Source organism: Corylus avellana, chromosome 4, assembly GCF_965113065.1.
Source record: "Corylus avellana chromosome 4, dhCorAvel1.hap1.2, whole genome shotgun sequence".
Lineage (NCBI taxonomy): Eukaryota > Viridiplantae > Streptophyta > Magnoliopsida > Fagales > Betulaceae > Corylus > Corylus avellana.
In genome coordinates, this window is record NC_142493.1 from 31832122 (window position 1) to 31848074 (window position 15953).

Consider the following 15953-nt stretch of genomic DNA (forward strand, 5'->3'; position numbering starts at 1 on the left):
ACACGATTTGAAGTTGACACACAAACACAAATGGGCACCTCTATTTGAGCCAGTATTTTATACTTTCTACTATTCTTTACGTGCGGAGGTGTTAGGGACAAGATCCAAGCAGATGTATGTAGCTAATCACCAAGTGCAGCCTCCAATTTTAGTTGATCTTTTGCAATAACTGCTTAACTAAGAATGTTGTTAGAATCCCTAAGAAATAGCTCAATCGGTTAGGGATCATGCCTTATGAAGCGAAAGTCAATAATTTGAATCTTCTCCCCTCTTGTGGGGAGATGTAAAAAAAAAAAAAAAAAAAATGTTGTTGGGTTGGAACACAACCAAAAGAAGCCAAACCAAACACTTTATGATGATTACAAAATTTCAAGCATAGCAAATTACGCACCTTGAGCCCACTGGCCCAGGCAGAAGTGCACATCCCAGTGCAAAGACTACCGCATTATTCTGCCCATATGTCTACTCCGATTTGGTCCATTTGCATGGAACCCTTGTAACTATTTAACCAATTAGTTTATCCACAAACCCAGCTTCACTGGATGATGTTCTCGCACTGATAAAAACATTTAGTATAGAAGTGTGTCGACCCTGAAAAGAACAGGCTCAACATAGCCTGCATTCTTACAAGAAAGATCCAATACAAACTCCAACAACTTCATGAAGATTTGTTCAAAACTGGGAATTTAAAACTCTATGAAGCCATCAAGTTTTGATCTTCATAGCAGAAAACCTGATCATCTGGTTGAATCATCTTGCTCACCAACATTTCCCCTAATTCCACTGCAACAGAAGAAGTGTGGCAGCTTGACCCGACCACAGCCCCTGCAATAGAGCATTGTAAATTATAAAAAGGATAAATAAATGTAACTACAAATTTACTTATTAATTGTCAATTTAAGTAAATATCTAATTTTTAAGCAGGTTTCATAATTGTTGGTCCAAAACAAGCATGAGGTGGTGGATTTACATAACCAAACCTGATTTTTTTTTTTTTTTTATTAAACACAAACATCTGTTGGATGTGATTGATTGTTTTAGTAAACAAAGGCATAAGGTGATGCACAACGCTTTCTTTACCATAAATTCATTCAAATTCATATTTTCATCAAAGGCTTTCAAGAAACGACTTGTATCAGTTCATGTCATTATTTATGAAAATTGACCCCTTTCTCTTGCAAAGCCTCGAGGCCCTGCCTCTCCGGTCTAATAGGCAGCCAAACCTTTTCAAGTAAATGCTGTCACCTCTATTCTCTACTCAAATAGAGGCTTCTCACGTTTGAAGACCATGAATCAAACGAGGCTCAATGAAACCAAGAATGTTCCTTAGTTTAATTAAAACAGGAGAAACTTGAGTAAATGACAAACTGGTATGCTATAGTTTTAAATTATGAAAATCCTTCAAACCATAACCGGAAGCCAAATTTCCAAGAATCATTTGTTTGTCCAAAAAGGCAAGCAGAACTAAACTGTATCAAAAATAATCAAACATTGTTACCTAATTTCATCACGAAATTTAAAAATACATATATGTTTTCTGGAATATATGACTTCCACATGAAACATGAAACATTTGCAGATACCAATATTGGCAAAACACACTTATCAAAAAAAGAATTGGCAAAGTACTTACTTGCACCGCACTATCACAGGAATAGGTTTTAAAGCCTTCGGTCCATTTCTTATGCCTCTCTTATGGGGAGAAGTCTGCATTATATACAAAGCCTTTTAAGTATCATTTTCATACACAAAAAACATTCCATACCCAAAATCCCCACACACAAACTAAGGCAGTGAAAATTCTTCATTGAATGAAACGAAACCTCAAACTAGTCTAGCACCAAAAAGCCACCAACCCTCGTTGGCTGAAACAGATAAAGATAAACATGGAAGGACATGTCCAACAGGCAAGCCGGAATCATAAAGTAGTTAAAAGAAAGCTTCCAAGATAATCCCTACCCCAAGGCACACAAAGCAAGAATGAAAGAGGGAGATATTGATAAAACCATACCATATAAACATCACCCACTAATAACAATCCCAAGACTAATAATTCAGAACACAGAAAGTAATCGTTCAGATATCTTAACCCAAATTAATCCGAAACTACCAATACCCTAAACCCTTAAACTTCGATTCTAACACCCTAAACCCCAAACAAAACCATACTGCACATAATCCACCAAACCCAGACCTCCAAATCAAAAAAATCATACTCACAAATGTTCATTTCAAAGAGAGAGAGAGAGAGAGAGAGAGAAGCAAACTCTGAAGTGACGAGGAAAACAAGTAGAAACTGAAGTGATAATGATAACTAAAGAGTCACTAGGTACCTTCTTTTTGGGAACAGCCATAAGCTCCATAGATCCACCATAAGGAAAACTCGGGAAATCCAATCCGAATCCAATGTTGTTGTTGTCGTCACGGTTTTGATCGAACTCAGGCAAAACGCACGGTGGAGATGTGACCCCACGGTGAATGACCCCATCTAACGGCGGAGGCAGGGCCATGACGTGGCTCAATCTCCGAAGCCCTAACGCGCAGCTCATACTCCCACCAGCGCTCCTTAGCATCGCCGCCATTCTCACCGCCGCCGTTCACAGACCAGTTGGTCGGTCACCAAGCCACAGTGGGAAGTAGAGGCGTCGTAGGTTAATAACCAGAAAAGGGCAAGTGGACCAAACTTGAAAATACCATTTAATACTTGATGTTAAACATTTTCCTTAAAACTTTTTTTTTTTTTTTTTTGACAAAATAACATTTTCCTTTTCACAATTATACAAGTCCGGCTAAAATTAATTTTTATTTACCAATTTATTTGTGAAATTTGTATATAAGCAGACAGATAAGTGTGAATATTCACTTAACAAAAAAAAAAAAAAATTGTATATAATTGAAATAAAAGTTATAATACTCCCAACATTTTTTTTTACAAATAACACTTTTCTAACAAAATTTGTTTTTCAATTTGAAAGATGTCATTCTGTTAAATAGTTATTTCTCTCTCTGTTTTAAGAAGAATAATTATTTTTTAGGAGAATAACTATTGTAAATAATAATGTGCAACCAAACGTTCTAAGGAGTAGCTCAATTGATTGTGAATCATGCCTTATAAAGCGAAGGTCACTAGTTCGAATTCTCTTTCTCTCTTCTCTCGTGAAAAAATTAAAAATGAAAACTAACATAATGCAATTGCAATAATATCATAATGGAACTTTAAGGGACAATGGCTTGACTTAATACTTGTCTTGTCCTTAAGAGATATCTCAATCGACTGAAAATTACGCTTTATATTATTAGATCGAATCTCTTTCCTTTTTTCTCTTATTGTGCGAACATATAAAAAAATAATAATTATATTTGTCCGGGCTGGTGAATTTTTCATTTGTTATATCATACAATACAAATAGCTTTTTCACTTGTGTCACTATATAAAGAAGTTGAACAATATGATGTCAAATCCCTCGATCCATAAAAACAAAAAACAACCCATTAGTTTTCTTGTTTTTCATAGACAAATATCCATCAAAATACCCATGTTAAATTCTGAATAAAATCCAAAATCATCACCAAATGAATTTTTTTACTCAATTTAGAAAATATGGTTTGGCCAATATATATATATATTTTTTTTCCCATTTTTAACCATCACCATTATCATAATATCATTGTCTTCTTCATAATTTCAACATTATAAATATAGAAAAGAAGAACAAAAAATTGTAGCCGCAGCCATGATTTTATACTATAAATACGTTTGGATTTGACTGGTCTTCACAGAGCTCTCTCTGTCTGTGCACAGTACAGGAAATGGGAGTCAAAAACCCGTGATGTTTCAATGAGAGTTTGAATGGATCTGAAAGCGTTCAGGAGGCAATCATCTCCATCGAAGCCCGCAGGTCTACCACGAACTCTCCGAGCCGCAAGAGTCGCATTTACAAAATCTGGGTTCACTACGATGAAGCTGTTGAAGATCTTGGCTGCTTCTTTGGTGGCACTCCCGGTTCTTGTCACCCTCATGCTCATTCTTCGGAACCCACCGGCCGATCGCATCGCTGGCTTAGCTGAAGCCAGGGCTTTGGAAAGAGTAGCTCACAACGGCACGTCATTGGGTGTTGGTAAGGAACAAAAACATTGTTTGAAAATTGTGAAAATTGAACTAAATGGGGAATCTCAAGTTCTGTGCTGTTTTTGTAGAAGTGTAACTACACTTTATAGACGTTTGGTTCTGTAAGATTTGGTTTGTCTCTCTCATATTACTATCATTTTTTCTATCAGCAAGATGTTCTGATATATTGCCTTTTTTAGCACAATTAGAGATTTGCTTCATTGAGTATTAGGTGTTTCAATTTGTATGAAATTTGTCACCCTTTATGTTGTTTTCACCGATTTCCTCATATTCCTGTTTGATGATTTTTCAACAGTTATAAGTCACTAAATTGTAGGTATGTAGATGCTTACTTGGCAAAGAACTGGAAGAATATAATTGTAAGTGTTTTTATGCTGCTGTATAGAACGTATTCGGTTTGATTAGTATTCTGATGAAAAGCTATGTGCTTTTGACCAAGATAGCTTCACGGGTATATGGAAGATGTGTTCGAATTTGATTTTTGGCTGTGGAACATATTATCCGTCTCCAACTATTTGCTGTGTTTGTTTAATGTCGCTGAATAATAATATGCATTATCTGGATACTGGGTGTAAATTTTAGTATGCATTAATGTCACTGAATATTAGTATGTTGCTGTATGGAGTCAATTGTTTAAAAAGGCGGAATAAGGTCACTTTGTTAAATAAACTGTTGTATGGGAAGGCAAAAACTGCTCCTATGTCAATTAAGTTAATTTATAGCTATGCAGGGATACCTTCCCTTTTTTTTCTTTCAAGAAATTCATAGACTTTGGAAGAGTTGGGCATCTAAAACATAGTATTTCAAAGTTAGTATTTGACAGATTTAGGATCTGTTTTGAACTAGTACAACTTTTGGGTTGAGAAGGTCCATAAATCCAATGGTCAAAGACCTTGATTATAAGCAATAATGCGGTATTTTCTTTTATTTTATAGGTTTATGTTGTTTCCGTTAATTATTAGGTTTATTTTAGATGATCTTAGAATATTGTTGTATTCCGATTGTCAATAATTTAAAATACACCTTGTGTAAATAAATTCATAATAAAGGATTTTACTTGGGTCAAGCTATGCGAAAGCATAATGGTTTAAGGTTTATGACTTTTTTCTTCTCTGTCTACACTAATTTTGAAGTTTTATCTTGTTGCTACATGTATAGATTATTATCAAATTAACTCGTTGCTGTATTTGTACAACTTAAGCGACTCAATTTAGTTCAGGTTCATAAAATTTTTGTGTGTAAAAATTGGAAGTTTTAATTCGGACCTCCAGTTTTAAGTCGTTTATGTTTCATGCATTCATATCGTCATATGTACAGTCAAATCTATTCACATAATTTAGTTCCACAGTCTGGCCTTGAGTTTTACTATATTATCTCACCCTGTTTTGCCACTTAAGCTTTTAAAGTTGGTTTCATGAGTTTAGTTATCCAGTGCTCTCTCAATACTGTCTTACAGGATATCTTGGGGATTTAGAATGTCTAGATCAACACTAAAGTTGTCAATCTCAGATGTCATTACCTTAGGGTAAACTGGATACATTTGTGAGTTGAGAGTATTGAAGATAACTCAAAGCTTAGGCTGGAAGGTGTTGGCCTTAACCTTTATAATCTGTACAAACAAAGCAAGGCGTGGTGTTAGCTTCCTGTACAGGACTTCTGTTGTATCGTCTAATCATAATGTCATTCATTTCTTTACAATTTGCAGGTTCGGAAGATGTTTCCTCTCAACCTACTGACACACTTCAAGACAAACTGCTTGATGGGCTTCTTGCTCCAGGGTTTGATGAGGAATCTTGCTTAAGCAGGTACCAATCCAGTTTATATCGAAAAAATCCACTCCACAAACCCGCTTCTTATCTCCTTTCAAGACTACGGAGTTACGAAGATCTCCACAAACGCTGTGGACCCTATACCAAATCATACAACAGAACACTAGAACAACTCAAGTCTGGCCATAATGCTAGTTCTACAGAGTGCAAGTATCTTGTGTGGATATCTTTTAGTGGCTTGGGTAACAGGATTCTAACCCTGGCATCAGCATTCCTTTATGCAATCCTCACTAATAGGGTCCTGCTTGTTGACCCAGGAAAGGACATGGCTGATCTTTTCTGTGAGCCATTTCCAGAGAAGTCTTGGTTATTGCCGACTGACTTCTCCCTCAAAGATCAATTCAACACATTTGATCAGAAATCTCATTATTCTTATGGGAACATGCTGAAGAATAACATCTTAAATTCTTCAACAGAAACACTTCCATCACATTTATATCTTTATTTAGCTCATGACTATGACGACCACGATAAGCTCTTTTTCTGTGATCAAGATCAAGCTCTACTCCGTCGAGTCCCTTGGTTGGTAATGAAAACAGATAACTACTTTGTCCCATCTCTCTTCTTGATCCCCTCTTTTGAGCAAGAACTCAGCAAATTATTCCCACAGAAAGAAGCTGTTTTCCACCACTTAGGTCGGTATCTTTTCCACCCTTCAAATCATGTGTGGGGACTAATTACGAGGTACTATCAAGCCTACTTAGCCAATGCAGATGAGAGGATTGGGATTCAAATAAGAGTTTTTGACACGGGAAGCGGTCCCTTCCAATATGTGATGGATCAAATTTTAGCATGTACTCTAAAGGAGAAAGTGCTGCCAGAAGTAGATAGGAGCAGATCCATTGTCAGCCCACTGGGAAAGCGAAACTTGAAAGCTGTCCTGATAACATCTTTAAGTTCTGGGTACTTTGAGAATGTAAGAAACATGTACTGGGAACACCCAACAGTAACTGGGGAGGTGGTTGGGGTTTACCAGCCAAGCCATGAAGAGTTTCAACAGACACAGAAGCATTTGCACAACAGGAAGGCATGGGCAGAAATGTATCTCCTCAGCTTGACTGATGTATTGGTCACAAGTGCATGGTCAACGTTTGGCTATGTGGCTCAAGGTCTTGGAGGTTTGAAGCCATGGCTTCTCTACAAGCCTGAAAATCAGACAGCCCCTGATCCAGCTTGTCGTCAACTCATGTCAATGGAGCCTTGTTTTCATGCTCCCCCATTTTATGATTGCAAGGCAAAGACAGGAATTGATACAGGTACACTTGTTCCTCATGTGAGACATTGTGAGGATATGAGCTGGGGCTTAAAATTGGTTGATGGTCACAATGAGTTATAGCTACCTTACTAATCATTCTCGGTCTTTACTTGACCAATTTTGCATACATATTTATATGTAAAGTAGACTCATTTGTTATTGAAAGACTTTCAAAACTGCAAGCTTCTAGCGAGACTTTTGACTGGTGTTACTTCTGTATGCAATGGCAGTATTTGTTGAAGCGGGAAATTCTCCCATTTTCAGGCACATGATTGCTTGTTTCTAGGGTTACTTAATTTCACACTTTATTTGGAACCACTACTTTCCAAGATAACATATATCAGATAATTGAGAATCATTTAACAATTTTATTCAAATAAAAATAAATAAAGCTCTAATATTTTCCAGGCCTGTTATTTATTCGCTCATAGGGATCCAAACCCAACAAGAAAATTATGTTTCCAAAAGTTCTCAAAATCAAGAGCAAAGTGGAATTTACAAGGAAATCCACACTGTTGGCCCACTGGATTGAGGTGCATTTACGCTTGAGCCCAGACCCCAAGCGTTTGGGCCTGGATCCTGAGCCTATTTTAGCTTCTCAAAGATCTATGTCAACTGAAAAGGATGCGTACAACGTCATACTTCATTACTTACCTTATTCATGGTGGGAAGTATAACCGTAAACGAGCCGTTACACTCGACAACTAACTCGATACTCATTCGGTTAAGCTCAACCCAAACTCAAGCTCAACACAGTACAAACTCGCTTGTTACTGTTGAAACTCACTCAATTAGCTAGTGATACATGCCCAATTCGCTCTATTGAGGGAGTTCGCGAAAAACTAAACATACTCTTTTCATAATAAAATTTGTAGAATAAATAATATTATTAAACTAAGGAAAATATTAATTTATTTATATTTGGTGGTGTAAGGTAAGTTGTCTTTTTTCTTCTTTTTTTTGGGGCATAGTTGTCTTCTTATATATACATAAAATTATTAATTTTATTTTTTAGACGGTCTGATATTTATGTTCTATTTTTTTTTTCCAGATCGGATGGTTGGCTGTTAATTTGGCCATTTAATATTCATTTTGAAGACCAAACTTGAACACGTGCGTTCGTGCAAATCCTAGAGACACACGAGCACATCCCAGCTGTTGGATTTATATATACATCTCACCATCTTGACCGTTCAATCCTATTAACGTTAAAGGGTATTACAGAGCCTTGCACTTTTTGTCCAGCGCCATTTTATATTTTTGGTTACTTTTCATTGTACTTCTCTTCTCTTCCGCTCTTCTCTCTATCTCCTATTGACAAAACGTTGTCGTTCCTATTTACAAAACGTTGTCGTAGATTCACAGTTCCGGTGTCATTCGTTTGCCTTCGTGAGTGGGAAGAGAATCGAGCAGAGATCGCGAAGCAAAAGGAGGCAAAGACGCAGCCATGTCGTTCATGAAAGGAGATTTGCTTACTCGAACCAGAAAGCTGGTGAAGGGCTTGGCCAAGGCCGAGCCCGTCTGGCTCAAAGCCATGGAACAGTTCGTCTCTCTCTCTCTCTCTCTGACTCTCTGAATTTGAAAATGGTTCACGGCTCGTTCTAATGGATTCGTACGCATTAATTGAATGGTTTTTTAGGTTTTTATTTTATGTGCTTTGCTCGATTTTATTTTTATATTATTCAGCTGTTCTACGATACAAATGTGGCGGGGTTTTAGATAAATAGCAAGGAGCTTCTGAGCTTCATGGGATTCGTATGATAAAGTTAGATGTTGGATTACTTAAGAATGTGATTGATCCAAGTTTAATTCTCGTTTTCATTTATGCGATTGCTTAATTTGTTGCTTGTTGAAGGCTGTCAAGTTTTTGTTCTGGGATTTCTGTGTTGACTTAGATGTTGGATTACTTAAGAATTCACTGGTGCTGGTATAATAGAAGAGTACTTTTTTCTTAAGGTTGTCAGTTTACAATCAAATTTTTCAATTTATTTCACTGGAAAAGAAAATATTTGTAAGGAAGTGTGTAAAAGGAAAAAGAAAAAAAGAAAATAAAAGAGAAGAAGGAGCAGTCTGCTCTTTTTTAATAAATGTGTGTGTTGTTCTCTATTGTCCAAATTAATTTGTGTGTACCGTTGTTAATCATACTATATAGCTCTGAATAACTGCAAGCATCTTTAAGCCAGTCATATATCCCATGATATTTGAGTGTACAGATGATTTTCTGTCTGATTTTGAGGAAGGTGGTGTTGGTCTAAGTTCATTTGTTTGATCATTTACTTGTTTGAATTTGTGAATTCAACATCTCCCCCGCCCTCTCCTCCTCGTTCTGGAGGATAAGGTGTTTGATTCTATATTTGTTTGTTGCTGAAATATACTTTTTCTCCCTAAAATTTGGCTTACATTTTATTTTTGTCTAAAAAATTTAAAAGATTTTTAATTTTTTTCTGTAAAAAGAAAATTTTAAAATATAACTATATTAGCATTATGTTAGCCATATGTGCAATTCGATTCAGAACTGAGAGACGGAAGGACAATATTGCTACTTAAATTGTTTGTGGACAAAATTAGAGCTTTTTAAATTTTATAGATCAAAATTGAACTTAGGCTAAATTTCAAGGACCAAAAGTGTGTTTCAGCCTTTTTATATAAAATAGGTTATACTAAAATTTTAGTCCTTGAATTGTGCGTCAAACTTCAATTTTATCTCTAACTATTAACTGTTTCAATTTAATTGATGATATTTTAAGAGCACCTCAATATTGTTTTTATGTACCTTATTATCACTGTGCCAATGGTAATTGCTGATGTGACTGATGTTTTTGTGCACATTTCCTTATAATGCTTATGGGATAAGTTGGTTTATATATGAGGACACATGTATATTGAAATAAAGAATTAAAATAAATAAATAAATAAATATTTATGGTCTCTAAATCTTGATTTGTGAGACCATCTTTTGGCCCAATGTGTTTTCTGAACACTATAAAACATGTGTACATATAATGTCTGCCATATCAGTAATTTCCATTTGCACTGTAACATTACGGGGGGATAATGATAACATTGGGGCATTTTCAAAACTTAAAAGAGTCACTTTTCCAACTGCTCTTGAAATTTGACTTAGAAATATTATTTTGTGCTTGCTTTAAGTCAATTATTGTTGAATTCATGGATTCTTAATTTAAAGATGTTATTATCACAATTTATATTTAATTTGATGCCTATGATGCCCATATTAAGAATCTGTTTAAGAATTAGTGATATTTTTTAAGTTTCTTTTCATAAATCTTAAAATTTTGAAAATGTTGCTATCTTATGTGCAGTGCACCACCTGCAACATTTCGTTGTGCTGATGGAAAAGTTAAAAGGATCAGTCTTCCCGAGGACCCTTATATAAAAAAGTTCTTTCAGAAACATCCGGACTCGAAACACGATGATGCCATAAAGTATTGCTTTGTTTCTGTATCTCTAGTTTCTCTTTGTGATATTTGGTATCTATTTTCCTGTTCAGTCATTATAATGTGCTTGTAACATGCCTATCTTGTTATGAATTTGGTTTTCTAAAGGTGCTAACAGTATGTTGATGAAGAAAAACTGATGGCCCAAACTTAATCTATGAACAGAAAAAGGAACAAAACGTTCTGAGTATGTTTTGCATTCTAGTTCTATTTGTTGGCAACCTTGAATATTTGTAACATTTTAATACAGGTTGCATAGGCTACCTCTGTGCTTGAAATTGATCCTGACATGACTTTGCTTTGGGTGTTCAAGGGTTTTGTTATTGCATGTGTGGGCAAATACTTATCTTGGAACACGTAAGTAGACTAGTTGCTTGATTATGAAAAAATGGAAAATCTTTTGAATTCAATGTTGACTGACATTTTTGACTAAAAACGGAAATGCTTCCTTGCCTTCTTTGGATGTCTAAGAGTGATAATGACTTGATGGAAAAAAATAAAAAATAAATTAATGAACTAAAGAGACTATTTCTCAGGATAGGACTGTAGATCCTGATTTTTATGGGTTCAACTCAGATGAGTCATTTAGAAACTGAATGTACTGTAAATACTCAGCTACTTGCCATAATTGGGTCAAAAATTTAAATTGGTTTTGCTTATGCTTTCGGTTGATGCTCAAGTTTTCCTTTATTTTCTTACTGGGGCAATGATGGCTGTGGAATAATTTTTTTTTTTGAGCTGCAAGTCAGGTTACTTGTGTTTACTTCTTTTTAGTGTTTTTCTTTCATAATTGATTTCATTTCGCTTCCATCTTCTTTGAATTCTAACATTTGCTAAATTTTCATAATGAATCTTAATGATTAGTGGGCGTATATCCAATTTAAATTTTTGACTACCAAAGAAATATGCATAAAACTCGTGACTTTGGGTCATGGACTTTTCAATTGTACAATTTAAATAAGGTTTATGGTCTTATCATGACCTTTTTAGCAGCATGAAATTTGTTTTCTGGATTCAAAGGCATTATAACTCACTTAGGCTTCATGTTTCTACAGGATCTGTGGTTTTGAGCCCCCTCCTGCTCGAGTTTTTGGTTTACGGGTGCTTGACCTGAAGGAGCAGGGTGTTAGTGAGGAAGAAGCAATGGCTGTAGCTGATGTATGTATTGTGGATTCTTGGATTTAGCTCTTTCCCGGAACATATGCTCTTTGTCTCGCCCTCCCTCCACCCCAAAAAAAATAAAATTTAACTTTTTTTATTTGTTGATGCGCCTAGATGGAGTATCGGGCAGAGAAAAAAACAAAGAAGGCGGCATATAAACGATTGAAGCAGATTGCACGTCTTCAAGGGAGGAAACCTCCTCCTAACCCATATCCTAGTGCTGTCAAAGAGATTCAAGCGGAGGAGAGGAAGTATGTTCATGACCGTTTCTTCAAGCCCGACATACTCAAAATTGTGGAGAAGTTGAAAGAGGAGAGGGCAGCTGAGCTACGGGACAGATTTGGAGGAGGTGGCTTCTAACCTTAAAGTGGCATGAGAGCTCTAACGTATTGCCATGTTTTGCTTCTGGATCCTGAGTTCTGGTAATAACTATGGCCAATGAACCATGAGAGTGCTCATTACGTTGGCTTTGAGGCTTAGGTCACATATGAGCTGAAATTATTAGACCAATTGCATTAAAAAGGATTTCTTTTTCATTTTTAAATCTCATGATTTTTGTTTATATAGGAAAACACTACAAATTCTGTTATTGATTGAAGCTTTGAGCAAATATGTATTAAAATCATGTTTGCATTCTTATATACTAATCTTGCAAGCTAGGTCACATCACGGCTACGGGGTTGGCATATGGATTATGGAAAGAGACAACAAAATGACAACGCGGTATCAGATGCCTACCTTGAGCCCAAGGTAAGTGTAAATAGAAATTTTTCTTCTACCAAAGGAAGCTGGCCGTGGGCGAGGTCTAAAATTTCAAAGAATCTAACAATTGTCCATAAAACATTGGGGAATCATAAATTATAGAGTGATGATATAGAGACAGTGCTAAATCCACCGACTCACACACAATGATGACCTTGAGATTGAAATTAAAGCTTCAATATTTCTATATGGTTATAGATAACTATTAACAACTAAATAAATTCGATGAATCTAATTGTTGAATTAGCCTCTCTGCTGAAAGAGAAAGAAACGGAAGGAAAAAGAGGGACTGAAGAAAATAAAAAGGAATTATATACCCTTCCTGTGGTTCAAGAAAACATCTCTTTTCCTTTTTGTCATTTTCAATGTTCTTTTAAGCAAGAAAGAAATGATGCAATGAAAATAGATTATTCTTTGATAAACCAAGAGGGGAAGGATGATTCTTTCTTAACACTTTCACTGTACTTGTGTAGAAAAGATGGAGGCACGTTAAACAAAAAGAAGCCCCAATAATTCCTATACTCACTTTTGAGAGGAGTCCCCCAATTTCCAAATCAGATTCTATATATATCCCAAGTCTCAAGATAAAGGTATACATGGTTAGTTTGATTTCCATCCTTACCCATATGAGTATGCGACAATATGTTAGAACACAATTTAACAAAAAAAAAAGAAGGTGAAAATGTGTTTTTTCTATTAATTCCATTGGGCAGATTAATGCTCTTGCGCCATTAATCATCTCAAAACTCGTTATCTTTTTGGATAAAAGCCTGCCAACTGTAAATTCATGAATTTTTGGATGGTCCATAAGGATCTGAATTCCCTCCAATTGAGAAGAAATTAGAAATTCTCCAATTGTTATAAACCATTTTCCAATTGGTTTAGCTCGCATTTTATAGACCAATAAATTTAAAATAAAATATTATAATTAACAATGTCTAATTTCTAATTTTTTTTTTCTAATTTCTTTTTAATTGGAGGAGATGTCAATTCGGTCCATAAGAACTTGAAAATGCCTTTGCTTTTGGCACAGGAACAGAGAAAAAAAAAAAGTTGCCTTTGCTTTTGAACTGAACCGACCAACACCGTCTTCGGCAATTATCATTTTCATTTCAAAATGAAAGTTAATATATTTAACAAGTTCTTCTCGAATTGGAGTTAAAGCAAGAGTCTCTCTATCTTCTCTTTCTCTTTCAGTGCCACTCAATTTGCAAGGGTACGTCAACACTTTATTGACCCTGCAACTCCTACATCACCTTATCCTCTCGCATTGAGCTCCTCCATCTGCAGCCATGGATGCAGCATCAGCAGCAGCTTCATCACTGAAAACTGTTAAGGCCCTCACAATTTCAACCACCCAAAAAATTAGTAACCCAACTGCCTTAATCCCTCCATGGCTCTCAACGAAACCCAACATCCTCACTCTTTATGCCTCAAACTCCGGCCCCAGAAACAGTGTTCTCCGCCTCACCCGCTGCTCCACAAAACCGGACACCAACACAGGCAATGAAACAGACCAAAATTCGACCATTGAACCCGACTCAAATTCAAAAACCCTGAAACCTTCATCACCCATTGCAGATGAATCACTTTCTTCTTTATCACCATTATCTTCATCAGCATCTTCTTCTTCTTCTAGAGGGTTGGTGTTTGGTTTGGGTCCCGCAAACTCATGGGACAGTGCAGAAATTGGGTCACCAGTTGTGAAACGGTTCCTCAGTGATGAGGAGGAGAGATGGTACATGTGGTACTATGGAAGGTCTAATGGAAACCCGGCTTCCGATTCGATAGGCTTAGCGGTTTCGAGAAATGGAATTCACTGGGAGAGAGGCGGAGGAGCTATTGGATCGAGCGGAGAGGCGGGTTCCGTGATGAATTGTAGCAAGGATTGGTGGGCGTTTGATACTGAAAATATTAGGCCTTGTGAGGTGGTGGTCATGTCCAGTACTAAGGTTAGAACTTCCAGTGCTGTTTACTGGCTTTACTACACCGGATACAGTTCTGAGAAGGCAGAGTTTTCTGATAATACTTTGAAATTCAATTTGAAAAACCCAGAAAGGTTTTGCATTGGTGAAAATGATGGAGTAGAGAAGATTTCAAAGTCTTTGCCCGGCTTGGCAATTAGTCAGGATGGGAGGCACTGGGCTAGAATTGAAGGTGAGCATCACAGTGGAGCTCTGTTTGATGTGGGGTCTGAAAGAGAGTGGGATAATTCGTTTATTGCAGCCCCGCAGGTTGTGTTTCATGGAAGTGGTGATCTTAGAATGTATTACCATTCGTTTGATCTGGAAAATGGGGAATTTGGTATTGGAATTGCGAGGTCGAGGGATGGGATTAGGTGGGTGAAGATGGGGAAGATAATGGGAGGAGGAGGAAGCGGTTCTTTTGACGAGCTTGGGGTGATGAATGCTCGTGTAGTCAGAAACCGGAAGGATGGAAAGTATGTGTTGGCATATGAAGGTGTTGCTGGTGATGGGGGGAGGAGTATTGGGTTGGCTGTGTCTTCAACTGGTTTGAAGGATTGGCGGAGGCTTCAAGATGAGGCGGCGGCTCTAATGGCGTCGGTGGAAGATGGATGGGACAATCAAGGAGTGGGATCCCCGTGCCTTGTTCAAATGGATGGGGATGTAGATGAGTGGAGGTTGTATTATAGAGGAGTTGGAAATGGGGGAAGAATTGGGATTGGCATGGCAGTTTCTCAAGGAAGCGATATTACAAGTTTTAGAAGATGGACCGGATTTCATTTATAAGATTGGTATAATTTCATATTTATATTTATCTCATTATCATTCTAATTGCAATATAATATGCATACGCAGTTTTGAATCTTGATGGAAGAAAATTCTTGAATTATTTAGAAATAATCTTTTTTGTTTATGCCTTCAGTCTCCGGATCTGGGCCTAGGAATAATTTAACCTACAAAAATAGCGATGGTTTCCTGAGCCCACTTCCACAACAATTCTCCAAGTGTCATTGTGATTGGGCTTTGCTTGAAAGAGGTTAGGCCTAATGTATCAAATGTGATTTCAGTTCTTCCGAGCATTCATCACTATTCACTATTAAGCCAACCCCACGATCATCGTGGGGATGGTGGTGGCTGTCACTGTCAGCCAACCGCCACCACCATCACAACCATCATCCGGTGGTGGAGGCATTATACCCGCAATGCACAGGAACTTTAGCTAGATTGACCTGCGTCGCATCCACCTACCAAAAGAACTTCAACCTCTACACCACAAACAGACACCATTAAGCAAAATTGGGCGGTCTAGATTAGATGTGGCATCCCAAACAATTTCAACAGCTCGACAACCCTGAACTCTAAAAAGAAAATAATAATTAAATTTGTGAAGTTCAT

General features: G+C 36.8%; 4 protein-coding genes across 5 annotated transcripts; 3 read left to right on the forward strand and 1 right to left on the reverse strand.

The window, feature by feature from the left end:
• Positions 1-332: 332 nt before the first annotated feature.
• Positions 333-2676, reverse strand: LOC132178773 (Ribosomal L32p protein family). The gene is made up of 3 exons (XM_059591320.2): positions 2334-2676; positions 1634-1707; positions 333-825 (listed from the first exon to the last, which is right to left on the reverse strand). The coding sequence occupies exons 1-3, from the start codon at positions 2580-2582 to the stop codon at positions 738-740; spliced, it is 411 nt and encodes a 136-aa protein (XP_059447303.2). The 5' UTR covers positions 2583-2676; the 3' UTR covers positions 333-737.
• Positions 2677-3708: 1032 nt separating this feature from the next.
• On the forward strand, positions 3709-7476 carry LOC132177716 (galactoside 2-alpha-L-fucosyltransferase). Its single transcript, XM_059590152.2, has 2 exons — positions 3709-4118; positions 5835-7476. Exons 1-2 carry the CDS (start codon positions 3851-3853, stop codon positions 7292-7294), a joined length of 1728 nt encoding a protein of 575 aa, XP_059446135.2. The 5' UTR covers positions 3709-3850; the 3' UTR covers positions 7295-7476.
• Positions 7477-8465: 989 nt separating this feature from the next.
• Positions 8466-12473, forward strand: LOC132178672 (uncharacterized). The gene is made up of 4 exons (XM_059591162.2): positions 8466-8755; positions 10537-10659; positions 11727-11829; positions 11947-12473. The coding sequence occupies exons 1-4, from the start codon at positions 8661-8663 to the stop codon at positions 12190-12192; spliced, it is 567 nt and encodes a 188-aa protein (XP_059447145.2). The 5' UTR covers positions 8466-8660; the 3' UTR covers positions 12193-12473.
• Positions 12474-12517: 44 nt separating this feature from the next.
• Positions 12518-15395, forward strand: LOC132179129 (Arabinanase/levansucrase/invertase). Of its 2 annotated transcripts, XM_088515976.1 has the most exons (3): positions 12518-12582; positions 13068-13184; positions 13792-15395. In XM_088515976.1, exon 3 carries the CDS (start codon positions 13887-13889, stop codon positions 15342-15344), a length of 1458 nt encoding a protein of 485 aa, XP_088372102.1. In that variant the 5' UTR covers positions 12518-12582; positions 13068-13184; positions 13792-13886; the 3' UTR covers positions 15345-15395. The 2 variants fall into 2 exon arrangements, with proteins under 2 accessions (XP_088372102.1, XP_059447755.2); XM_059591772.2 differs by lacking the exon at positions 13068-13184 and having other exon boundaries at positions 12538-12582.
• Positions 15396-15953: the final 558 nt, after the last annotated feature.